Raw genomic sequence first — 11816 nt, 5'->3', positions numbered from 1 at the left:
TTTGAATTCCTTATCAGAGAGTTCCAATGCTGCTTCTTCCTCAGGGATGTGTTCTGGGTCTGTATCCTGCTCCCTTGTTTCTACCACTATATCCTGCTTCTTTGTACGGACTGTGATATTCTATTGTCTCTGAGACATTGTGTCATTATTGTATTTAGATCTCTTTTAACTGTTTGTGAAGAGCAGCCAAAGGTTATTCAGGTTCTTCTTGGTGGTTTTTTTTCCCCCCATTGGCCCATTGGTGGAGAAGAAGGTAGTGGCTCTCACTCAGTAAGTGAAGTTGCAGGAGGTATGGGTGTAGTTGTGTCTTATGGGGACTGTTGCTCCCACTCAGACAAAAATTACAATTGAATAACCATCAAAAAACTAAAAGCATGTGGACAAAAAACACACCATGTAATCACACAGGAACAGTAACCCAAAAAAGAAAAATGGGAAAAAGAAGAAGAAAAAAACAAGAAATCCTGTAATATCTGGGGATAGGGCACTAAGAGAAAAAAGGTAGAGAAGGAAAATAATTAAGAAAAAACAGGAAAAATGCAAAAAGGAAAACAAGGAATGCAATTAACCATGAGAAAAAAGGGGAAAAAAGTTTTTTTTTTTTTTTTAAACCAGGAACAGGGAAAAGAAAAAAAGCTGAAAACTAGGACCTGGGAGGGGACAAATAAAGAATAATAGTAAAAAGGACAAAATATTAATAAAAATAGTAGTTTTTAAACAGACAAATACAAGCAAACTAACACCAGAAAAAGGGAAGTGAAAAAGAAAATAAATAAAAATTTAAAAAGGGAAAAAAATCAGCGGAGGACAGTGCAGGGCACCCAGGCTCTGGGTGAGCACACAGACTAGGATGGAGTTCCTGCGGGCCCAGGAGGTGTGTAGGAGTGGGGGATGGCTGCATCTCCATTCACCAAGCAGGTGTGGGGTATAAGAGTAATAAGCAGAATGTCACACCTTTTCAGTCGTGCAGGTCCAGAGTGTCCTTGGAGTTGCTGGCAAGCAGAACGTGTTCTTAAGTCCCTGGAATTTGGTAGATCACTGTCTCTTTAAATATCTAAATGATGAGGCTGCTTGTAAACATTCAAAATGGCAGCATCCTCCAGGCAGGCAAAAGTCCACAGCTCAACCCGCCTTTCTCTTCACCTTCTCCATTTATTCCCCAGCCACCAGAGCAGCACTCCGTGCAGTCCCTGGCTAGCAGGGCTGATTTTTAGGTTAATTCTTAAATCCTACCACCACTTGGCACTCTCCAAGCTGTGTGTGCCATCAGGATTGCTTAGGATCACTGCCAGACCACAGCTCCATATGTCTTTTTTGATATTTTCATGCAAATTCTTCTGCTAGTTGGGGTTTAGTCCACTTCTATACTCTTCTCGTCAAGGCTCAGGGGTCCAGGATTATCTTCTGTGTCTATGTTAATTGGTTCCCCTTTTCTTTGTTGAAGAAGGTCTGTGCAATCTTTCTGCCTAGTCCACTATCTTACCGGAACCTGCGATGTCTTATTTCTTGACTGCTGCTTCCATGGATGTTGATTGTGGATCCAAGTAAAATGAAATCCTTGACAACTTCACGCTTTTCTCCATTTATTGTAATGCTGCTTATTGGTCCAGTCATGATTTTTTTTTTTTTTTTAATGTTATGGTGCAATCTATAACTTAAAGCTGTAGTCTCTGATCTTCATCAGGAAGTGCTTCAAGTCATCTTCAGTTTCCGCAAGCAAGGTTATGTCACCTTCATATCCTGATGCCACATTCTTCTTTATATAGTCAAGTTTCTCAGATTATTTGTTGAGCATTCAGGTTGAATAAGTGTGGTGAAAGGATCCAACCCTGGCACACACCCCTCCTGATTTTAAGTGGTGAAATATTACCTTGTTCTGTTCAAATAGCAGCCTCTTGGTCAATGTACAGGCTTCTCGTGATCACAATTAAGTGCTCTGGAATTCCCATTCTTTGCAATATTATCCATAATTTGTTATGATCCACACAGTTGAATGCTTTTGCATAGTCAATGAAACACTACTAAACATGTTTCTGGTATTCTCTGCTTTCAGCCAAGATCCATCTGACATCAGCAATGATATCCCTTGCTCCATGACCTCTTCTGAATGTGGCTTGGATTTCTGAAATTCCCTTGTCAATATATTGCTGCAACCATTTTTTAATTACCTTCAGCAAAGTCTTACTTGTGTGTAATATTAATGATATTGTTTGATAATTTCCACATTCTATTGGATCATCTTTCTTTGGAATGGGCACAAATATGGATCTCTTTCAGTCTGTTGGCCAGGTAGTTGTCTCTCAAATTTTTTGGAAATAAACAAGAATCTCCAGTGCTGCATCCATTTGTTGAAACATCTTCATGGGCATTCCATCAATTCCTGGAGTCTTGTTTTTCTCCAATTCCTTCAGTGCTGCTTGGACATATTCCTTCGTTCTGGTTACTTAGTGCCACTCTGACAAGAATATACCACAAATGGGATGACTTTAAGAAACAGAAGTTTATTCTCTGACAGTTTGGAGGCGTTAAGTCCAAATTCAAAGTGCCAGGCTCTAGGGGCTGTGTGAAAGCCCCTTGACCTTGGGCTTCATCTCTGCCTCCTTCTCCCAGCCCACTGAAGCTAGAGGCATCTCTTCACTCAGACAGCTACTGGTTGCTGAGGCTAACAAGCCCAAGGTTGACAAACAAAATGGCACAGTCCCAATGTCACCAAACCACACAGCAGGCCATTAATTCAAGTCCATTGTAAGTCCCAAGGTCGGCAGAGCATGGCAGGCTGCTGAACAATGACACAGCTACATGCAGGGTTCAAGTGTGCCATAAGTTAGGGACTATCCCCAAGACCCTTATATACAGGAAGCAGACCATATCCCAAATATCCCATATCCCATGGTCGTAGATCCCACCATGGAGTTGATTGTCAGCCTCATCATGGGGAATAACTACCACCAGCTGCCCAGCCACTCAACCAGGCCCAGCCAAGGTGACAAACAAATTTAACTACCACATCCTTTAATATCATTGGTTCTTGATCATATTCTACCTCCTGAAATGGTTGAACACCAACCATTTTTTTTGGTGCAGAGACTCTGTGTATTCCTTCTATCTTCTTTTGATGCTTCCTGCATCATTCAATATTTTGCCCATACCAAAAAAAACCAAATTCACTGCCATTTAGTCCCCTTTGGGTTTCCAAGGCAGTAAGTCTTTAGGGAAGTAGATTGTCCAGTCTTCCTTCTGTGGAGTGGCTGGTGGGTTTGAACCACCAATCTTCTGGTTAGCAGTCAAATACTTTAGGCACTATGCCACCAGAGCTCCTTATTTTGTCCATTAAAAAAAAAAAAAAAACACTTTACTGTTGTCAAGTTGATTCCGACTCATAGTGACCTGTCTTTGGGTTTCCAAGGCTTTATCTCTATGGAAGTAGATTGCCCATTCTTCCTTCCAAGGAGCAACTGGTAGAAGTTTTCAATATTGCAATTTGAGGTTAGAATTTTTTCTTCACTTCTTTCAGCTTGAGAAATGCAGACTTGACTCTTCCCTTTTGGCTTTCTAATTCAAAATCTTTGCATATTTCATTATAATATTTTACTTTGTCTTCTCAATCTGCCTTTTGAAATCTTTTGTTAAGCTCTTTTATTTTATCCTTTCTTCTCTCTGCTTTAGCTACTCTACATTCAACAGTAAGTTTCAGAGTCTCTTCTGACATCCATTTTAGTCTTTTCTTCCTTTCTTGTCCACTTTTCTTAGGAAGTGCTTTATCAACTGCCTTTCCCTACTCTGAGGTTTAAAGTTGGTATAGATGATGCCAGGGTTGTGCTTCTGCTCTCCCATCTATTGCCACTTCTAGGATGAGAATCTAAGTCATAAAAAATTGTCTCATTCGACATCAAGTTTGTCTGATGGATCAACTCATAGGTAGAATCTACAAAAAAAAGATGGAGAAAACTGTCGGGTTCACCTGAAGTAAGGCCTAGATACCTGCAGCTTTATCCTGTACTTTGGGGAACTTGGCAACATCATATGGGAATCAAAGTATAAAATCCCAGGATTCAACAGAGTTTTCTCTTTCCTCCTCAACCTTAACTTCATTTTTATATCCCTGGAAATCGCCCAGATTTATGTAAGGTATGCACCTCTATGTGCTTTTTTCCTCTTCCTTGGCTGTGAAAAAAATCCTCTCTCTTTTCCAAACTATTTAAAATTTTTTCTTCATTTTTAGTATTTTCTTTCTTCTTTTCTCTCCCAATTCTTTTTATATTATCATTAGGTTGTCAAGACCTATTGAAGAGAAGATGGTCCTACACATCCTAATAATCACCATTTGTTTCAGGTTGGTGGAAACTGAAACTCAGATTCCAGATTGTATTTAGGGAGGACAATGATGGTTCAGTATTAGAATTCTCACCTTCCAAGATGGAGACCGAGGCTTGATTTCTGGCCAATGCATCTCATGTACAGCTACAACTTATCTGTCACTGGAAGCTTGCATGTTGCTATGATGCTAAACACATTCCCGTGAAGCTTCCAGACTAACAAACTAGGAAGAAGGCTATCTACTTCCAAAGCTCGGCCAATGAAAACCCTATGGATCACAGTAATTCAATTCATAATTGATCAGAGTGTTGGCACAGGACTGGACAGCATTTCACTCTGTTGTGCATGGGGTCACCATGAGTTGGAGGCTACTGGAAAGCAGCTAACAAAAACAGTGTACTTGAGGGATGATCTCAGAAAGCACCTGGATGAAAGTGAAGAAGTAAGGCAGAAAGGGAAGGGAGCTAATCAGGATTAGCATATGACAACCAGGACTCAATTCTTGTGAAGATCTCTGGGAGAGTATAGAGCTTGCTTCTGAGTTTCCACAGACTCCCAACCAAGAGGCAAGGAGGTCAGGGCATTTATTCACCAATTCTCATCTGAATGCTTTAAAGGTTGCTCTTACAGCCATCAACTCCTGAGCACCTCTGGTCTGGCCTGTAGGTGGCTGAACCCACATCCCGACAGAGAAAGCTCTCAGGCAGAAAGGAGTGGGTGTTTACAGTTGGAACTATTAGTATGCATCCGAACAGGGAGTGACCAAGTCTTATGAGGCATTAGTAACATCTCTAAGGCTCTAGTTAAATTCCTATTTCTCTCCTTTTACTGACCATGCCAAAAGTTGCTAGTGTTGTTTGGAGATTTAGTTTTATGCTTTCATTAAACCCAAAATATAAGTTGTTGAATTTTTTAAACTCAATAATTCATTTCACTTTTGGATATTTTTTCATCGATAGTGCCTCCCTCTGCTTTCTTGTACCCTCACTTTCCCTCCATATTCCATTTTCTTCTTGATGAAGTACATCTTTTAATACCTGTTTCAGTGGGAATCTGTGGGTGGTAAATATCCTCTCCACTTTTATTTGTCTGAATATGTCTATTTCTTCTTTTTTAAGAGACAGTGTAGCTAAATTAAAACTTCCAGATGAACATTTCCCCTGTAGCTACCCTGTAGCTTCACCCACTCTCTTTGCTCTTGGCAGGAATGTTGGGGAATCTGAGGAAGTTAATTGTCAATCATTTATTGTTGCTAACTCTTCTTTCTTTTTCTGGTAGCTTTTGTGATTGCTTCTTTATCTTTGAAGTCTGCAGTTTCACAACAGTGTGTCTGAGAATGAGCTTATGTTTATTTATCCTGCTTAGAATTCAGAGAGCATTTGCATTCTGAGAACTTGGGTCTGTCTTCAATTCTCAGGAATTTTCTCTTCAAATGTCACTTCTTCAACATTCCTTCCGCTCCTTTCTGCCAGAACTCATTTAAACTAACTTGAAGCCTCTAAATCCGTATTCTAGGAGCTCTGGTGGCATAATGCCTAAGGCATCTGACTGGTAACCAGAAGGCTGGCGGTTCAAACCCACCAGCCACTCCTCAGAAGGAAGGTTGGGCAATCTACTTCTGTAGTGACACTGCCTCAGAAACCCAAGGAGGGGTTGCTATGAGTCGGGTCCAATTCAACGGTAGTGAGTTTGGTTTTGGTTTTTGGAAGTCTATATTAAAGGTTTCTTAACAGTTTTTTTTTATGTTTTTATATTTTGTGCTTTTTTAGGCCGAATTCTGAGTGAGTTCTTTAGTACTAGCTTTCGATGAACCAATTTTGAAAAGGGTCCAGTGTTTATCCCAACTATTGCAACTTTTTATTTTAATGTGATCTTTTTATTTCAAATATGTTAATTGGTCCTGTTTTTGCTTACTGTGTTGTACCTTGTTTTGATGGAAAATACACTTTCACTTGCCTCTTCAAACACCTTCAAGATATTATTTTAAATGCTTTGTTCAATTCATCTGTAAAATGAATTTCATCTTCAGTGAATTATAGTTCTGAGTGCTAATTTTGTTAATTCCCTTTATTAGCATCAAAATTTACATTTTTTTTGGTTTTATTTTGTCTTCAAGCTCCCTTTGAAGGGGAAGTAGTAAGTTTTTATTATTATCATTTTTTTTTTCTTTTTTCTTTTTTTTTGGTCTGTCACATGCAAACCTTCCCCAAAAAAGTGCACCTCTCCACCCTTCTGTGCTCAGTGGTCTGTGGCTGCTTCCTTCCAGGCTGCTGGGCATTACATCCTGAAAACAAAAAAAAAAAAAAAAAAAAAAAAACTCACTGCCATTGAGTCAATTCAACTCATAGTGCCCCTCCTTGGGTTTCCGAGGCAATATCTCTATGGAAGTATATTGCCCAATCCTCTTTCTGAGGGTTGGCTTGTGGGTTAGCAGTCAAATGCCTTAGGCACTACTGAAGCAAGTCTTAAAGTGAGAATCTGGAATTGATGCCCATATGATGTTAACTGTGGCAGAGCTAAGTAGTTGGGCACCAGGCTCCATCTGTGCCTCTCCTGGCCTGCAGCTAACCAGGAACTGGACCCCAGGCAGCACTTGGCAGCAGGTTTTTCAGTTTATTTTTTGGAGGGTGGAGTGTTGAATACCCCAGGTGCTGGCTCTAGCCTGCAAGCTTGGTTCTTGATCCTTGTAATGTCGTTCATACTGCAGGATCTGAATTTTCTTCACCTTGGACATATCTAGGCCCAGACCTCAGAAAGCCCATGGGTTCAGTCTTTCTCACTTTTTGGAACTTCTCTATTTTCTCTATCTCACAAATTTTTTTATCTTGTATTTGACAATAGCTGTGTCCTCTTGGTTTTCTCTTTTTATATTTCATCCATTATCACTGTATGTTTTTGAGGATAAATAATCTAGATGTCAAATGTCCCCTTCTTTAAAAATCCTCACTCCACTCCACCCTCACCCTTGGCCCCAGGCATTTCTACTCTTTCCTTTCCACCAAGTTCAAACATTAAGATGAGATACCTCTAGTCTTTGGGTATCCTTACTGACTTCTTTTTGCCCACCCCATCTTACCAACACTTGGCACCTGACAGAGGTTGGCTGTTGTCAGGAGAGATACAGGAGAGTAAAAAAGTCAACGGTAAAAGAGAAGTGGTTTTGTCCAATTCTCAGTCCATGTCACAGAAGCTACAAGTGAAGGAGCTAGTGTTAACGGTTGATGAATTCCTAAGGAAATTCACAGTAAAATACAGTTTTCCATGAAAAACACCAACACTAATTGTCAGTTTTTCAAAAGCATCATTCAAGTTTGTATTTGTGGCTCATCACTCTTTTGCTGTGGTGTGACTACATTAGTGGTATGCTTAATGGGGATACAACTTACTGATTAACTGGGAGGCTACCATCCCAAATGCAAAGTTGAATGATGAAAGGAAAATAACAGTTGTATAAACACAGGCCAGCCCATTTAGAAAATTGCTCAGGCAAAAATCTCTTAGATTTTCATAGGATTCCATGCATCATGGAGGAAGAGAATGGGTCTCTGCATAGAGCAGCGGTAGCAAGAGGATAAACTTATCATTACACTCCGGAAATACTTGGCTGGCTTGAATCACAGCTCTCTCAAAGCCCCCTAGAAATAAACTCCTGAGATACTTAGAGATTCTCTGGTACATACCTTCCTGTTACATTTTCCTGTATCTCATAATCCTTGTCTCTTAGAAGCACCACTAAGTATCTAAAAGACAGCTAGGAAGATGAAATAGTACCTATAAGTTTGATGTGAATTTCACTTACATAGCATTTTCTTCTCTTAAATATAGGCCATTCAGATATTATACTTCAAGTCTTTGGATTTAAATCAAGTGCTGAGAATGGTTGTACCAGATTCCCCCACACTCACTCCACTTGATTATTTTATTTGCTTCCTTGAATAGAAATACAAAGAGGCCAAAAGCAGTGGAAAGGTTTTTTTCTAGGTTGCACCTAGCTCTTCCCTTAAATAATCTACCTGCTTCCCCACTCTCTAGCTGATCACAAGAGTTGTAGGGTTCCAGAAGACCTCAAAAATAATACTCCTTCAACTGCAGGAATGCCCATCAACTTGGCTCTCTCCATTTCTCAGTACTTCGCACTCTGGTCAGGGATGATATGTGGGACGGAACAAAACCCATGTGATTTGGTTATTTTCTGCTCTAACAGAAAATACCACAAGTGGGTGACTTTAACAAACAGGAATTTATTCTCTTACAGTTTTGGAGGCTAGAAGTCCCAGTTCAAAATGCCATGTTCTAGGGGCTGAGTGAAAGCCATTGACCTTGGGCTTCAGCAATGCCTCTTGCTCCCGGCCCACTGGAGCTAGAGGTGTTTCTTCACTCAGGTGGCTGCTGACTGCTGAGGCTGACAAACCCAAGGTTGACAAATAAAATAGCACAGTCCCAAAATTATCAAACCACACAAACCAAAAAAACCAAACTCACTGCCATTGAGTCGGATCTGACCCCTCCTTGGGTTTCCGAGGGAGTATCACTAAGGAAGTAGATTGCCAACCTTCCTCCCAAGGAGTGGCTGATGGATTTGAACCACCAGTCTTCTGGTTAGCAGTCAAATGCCTTAGGCACTACACCACCAGAGCTTCTATCAAACCACACAGTAGGCCACTAATTCCAAGTCCATTAACAGTCCCAAGATAGGCAAACAACATGGCGGGCTGCTGAACGATGACTCAGCTACATGCAGAATTCAAATGTGCCAAAAAGCTTCAGGGACCTTTCTCAAAATTTCTGCTTCTATATTGGAAGCAGACCACATCCCTAAGGCAGCTACTCAGCTGCTCCAGTAGATTCCACCATGGAGTTGATTAACAATCCCATCATGGGGAATAACTACATCCAGCTGCCCAGCCACTTAAAACCAGGCCCAGCTAAAATGACACATAACCTTAACTACCACACCACAGGAGTAGAAAATTCTCAGACCACAAAATCCTCAGGGAATAGAACTCCAATGGGTGGACTTCCTAGGGCTGTCCCTGGGGTCAGGATAGAGGTGGAGATCTAAGACTCCATCTTAGTGAACATGATGAAATCCCTTCCTCTGTTGTCCAGCATCCTGCTGTGCACACTTCAGCCTTCTCTCCTTCACCCTGGGTGGTGCTTAAGGCTGCTCTCTAGGTTCCTAGCCCAACTGTGTACACATCATGGTTGCTCCTCCAGCCTATACCTAACTTTAACTTAATCTCCTCCCAACATCAAATCTCACTCATCCTGTGTGAAGCAGAGCAGTCCAGTATCTTTAGTTGAGGAGCAATTGCCCCATTCATTCCTGTCCTCCACCAGACAGCTTCCCTCATTGATAATTCTATCTAAGAGCACTTGAGATTACAACCTCTGCATGAAACCTTTCTAAGTTATCTCCATGACACTTCTCTGACCACTTCCTATCACCAGCAATGTGATGGGGCCCTTCTTGGTGCTCACATCATATACACTAAGTACATATACCTCACCATTTATAGCAAAATCTACTTTAGCTTATCATCACTTCTGTTTCTGTATGTCACAGGTTGAATTTTCTGGATGCTGACTTAGACAGGATTTGCATGCAGGAGGTTTATAAAAGAATGCTGTTGTGACCAAAACCTATGATGGAGGAACAGAGTTAAGAAAACAAAATTGGACACAGGGAGAAGTTGCCTGTGATACTTCAGCTGATCCTATGGAAAGCTTGGAGCTAGGATGATCCTTCAGGATGGTTCCAAACAGAGGCAAGACAGAAGAGCTTTCATTGATCAGTCATGGGATTCAGGTAACCCCCAAGGAGAAGGCATGACTTTTGGCAGGGCTACATTCAATTGCTGGAGAAGAGTGAAGCTGAGGGTTGTCCTCTATTGACCCTCCCAGCAGCTGTGAGGATAAAGACTTCTGTCTGTCTATGTCTTCTACTTTTTGTAACCCAATAGCCCCCAGACTTTCTAATTCATCATCCACACTCAGCATGCATCTGATAGATTGACTTGATATGTTAATCTGATTAACTATTATAGGAGAATGACTTTTATTTTCAGTAAGCTACATTTGATTCTCTTCCAGTCAAACTATGCAACTGGCTAATCCAAATTCCCAAGCCAGGGAGCCCATATCGGTGAGTGCCAAACTAGCCTTGTCTCTTCCCACAAGGACACCTTCCCAGGAGTTTCCTCAGAGCCCCAGTCACTTCTTTGTTCCTCAGACTGTATATGAGAGGATTGAGCATGGGAGTGATCATGGTATAGAAAGCAGAGACCACCTTGTCCTGCCTGGAGGAGTGGTAAGCCTGAGGCCTCACGTAGGTGATCATGGCAGCCCCATAGAACAGGGACACCACCACCATATGGGAGGAACAGGTAGCAAAGGCCTTCTGACGGCCTTGGGTAGAGCGCATGTGGAGTACAGCCACCAGGATCCTCAAGTAGGAGGCTGAGATGACAGAGAAGGGCAGGAGCAGCATGAGGACGCAGCAGACATAGATCATGGTCTCATAAAGGGAGGTATCAGCACAGGCCAGCTTGAGCACAGCAGGAACCTCACAGAAAAAGTGGTCGATCTCTTGGGAGCCGCAGTAGGGGAAGCGGAGGGTGAAAACTGCCTGAATCAGCCCATCCACCAATCCAAAGAGCCAGGATCCAGCCACCATGAGCCAGCACACTCGGCAGCTCATGACCACTGAGTACCTCAGTGGGTCACTGATGGCCACATAGCGGTCATAGGCCATGAAGGCCAGCAGAAAGCACTCATCCCCTAGGAGGGTGAGGAAGAAGAGGATCTGGAGCCCACAGCCTGTGAAGGAGATGGAGCCACCTCCCAGAAAGAAGTCCACAGCCATTCGTGGCACAATGGTAGAGATGAGCATGAGATCCATGAGCGAAAGCCAGCTGAGGAAGAAGTACATGGGGCTGTGGAGGCGAGAGTCGACATTGATGAGGAGAATCATGAGCCCATTTCCAGACAGGGCCACCAGAAACATGACCATGATGATAGAGAAGAGGAAGAGGTGCAGCGGGGAGTAAGTGAAGAGGCCCAGGAGGATGAAGTGGGAGATGAGAGTCTGGTTTCCCACCCAGGCCATTGTTCCTGTGGAAGGATGCAGTGAAGATGGGTTGGAATCTGAAAGCAGGAGATTTAAGTTTAGTCTTGTAATATTGGGGACATTATAACTTTGCTTGATGTTTTTCCCTCTTTAAATGTTACTTAGTTTAAAATAAAAGACCTTCCCCACCAACGGGTCAATGATAAAAAGCCACCAAGAAGAGCCTGAATCACCCTTGGCTGCTCTTCACAAACAGGTAACAGAGATCTAAATACAACAATGCCACAATCCCTCGAAAACAACAGACCATCACAGTCCACACAAAGAAGCAGGATAAAGTGGTAGAAACAAGGGAGCAGTATACAGACCCAGAACACATCCCTGAGGAAGAAGCAGCATTGGACCTCTCTGATAAGGAACTCAAAAGAAT

The 11816-nt window shown here is 42.0% G+C and overlaps 1 protein-coding gene across 1 annotated transcript; it reads right to left on the bottom strand.

The window, feature by feature from the left end:
* Window positions 1-10474: 10474 nt before the first annotated feature.
* On the bottom strand, window positions 10475-11425 carry LOC103208587 (olfactory receptor 56-like). The gene has a single exon (XM_007954281.1). The coding sequence runs from the start codon at window positions 11423-11425 to the stop codon at window positions 10475-10477; it is 951 nt and encodes a 316-aa protein (XP_007952472.1).
* Window positions 11426-11816: the final 391 nt, after the last annotated feature.

Source organism: Orycteropus afer, unplaced genomic scaffold, assembly GCF_000298275.1.
Source record: "Orycteropus afer afer isolate SDZICR_OR568_19922 unplaced genomic scaffold, OryAfe1.0 scaffold00455, whole genome shotgun sequence".
NCBI lineage: Eukaryota > Metazoa > Chordata > Mammalia > Tubulidentata > Orycteropodidae > Orycteropus > Orycteropus afer.
This window is presented reverse-complemented; position numbering and strand designations above follow the sequence as displayed.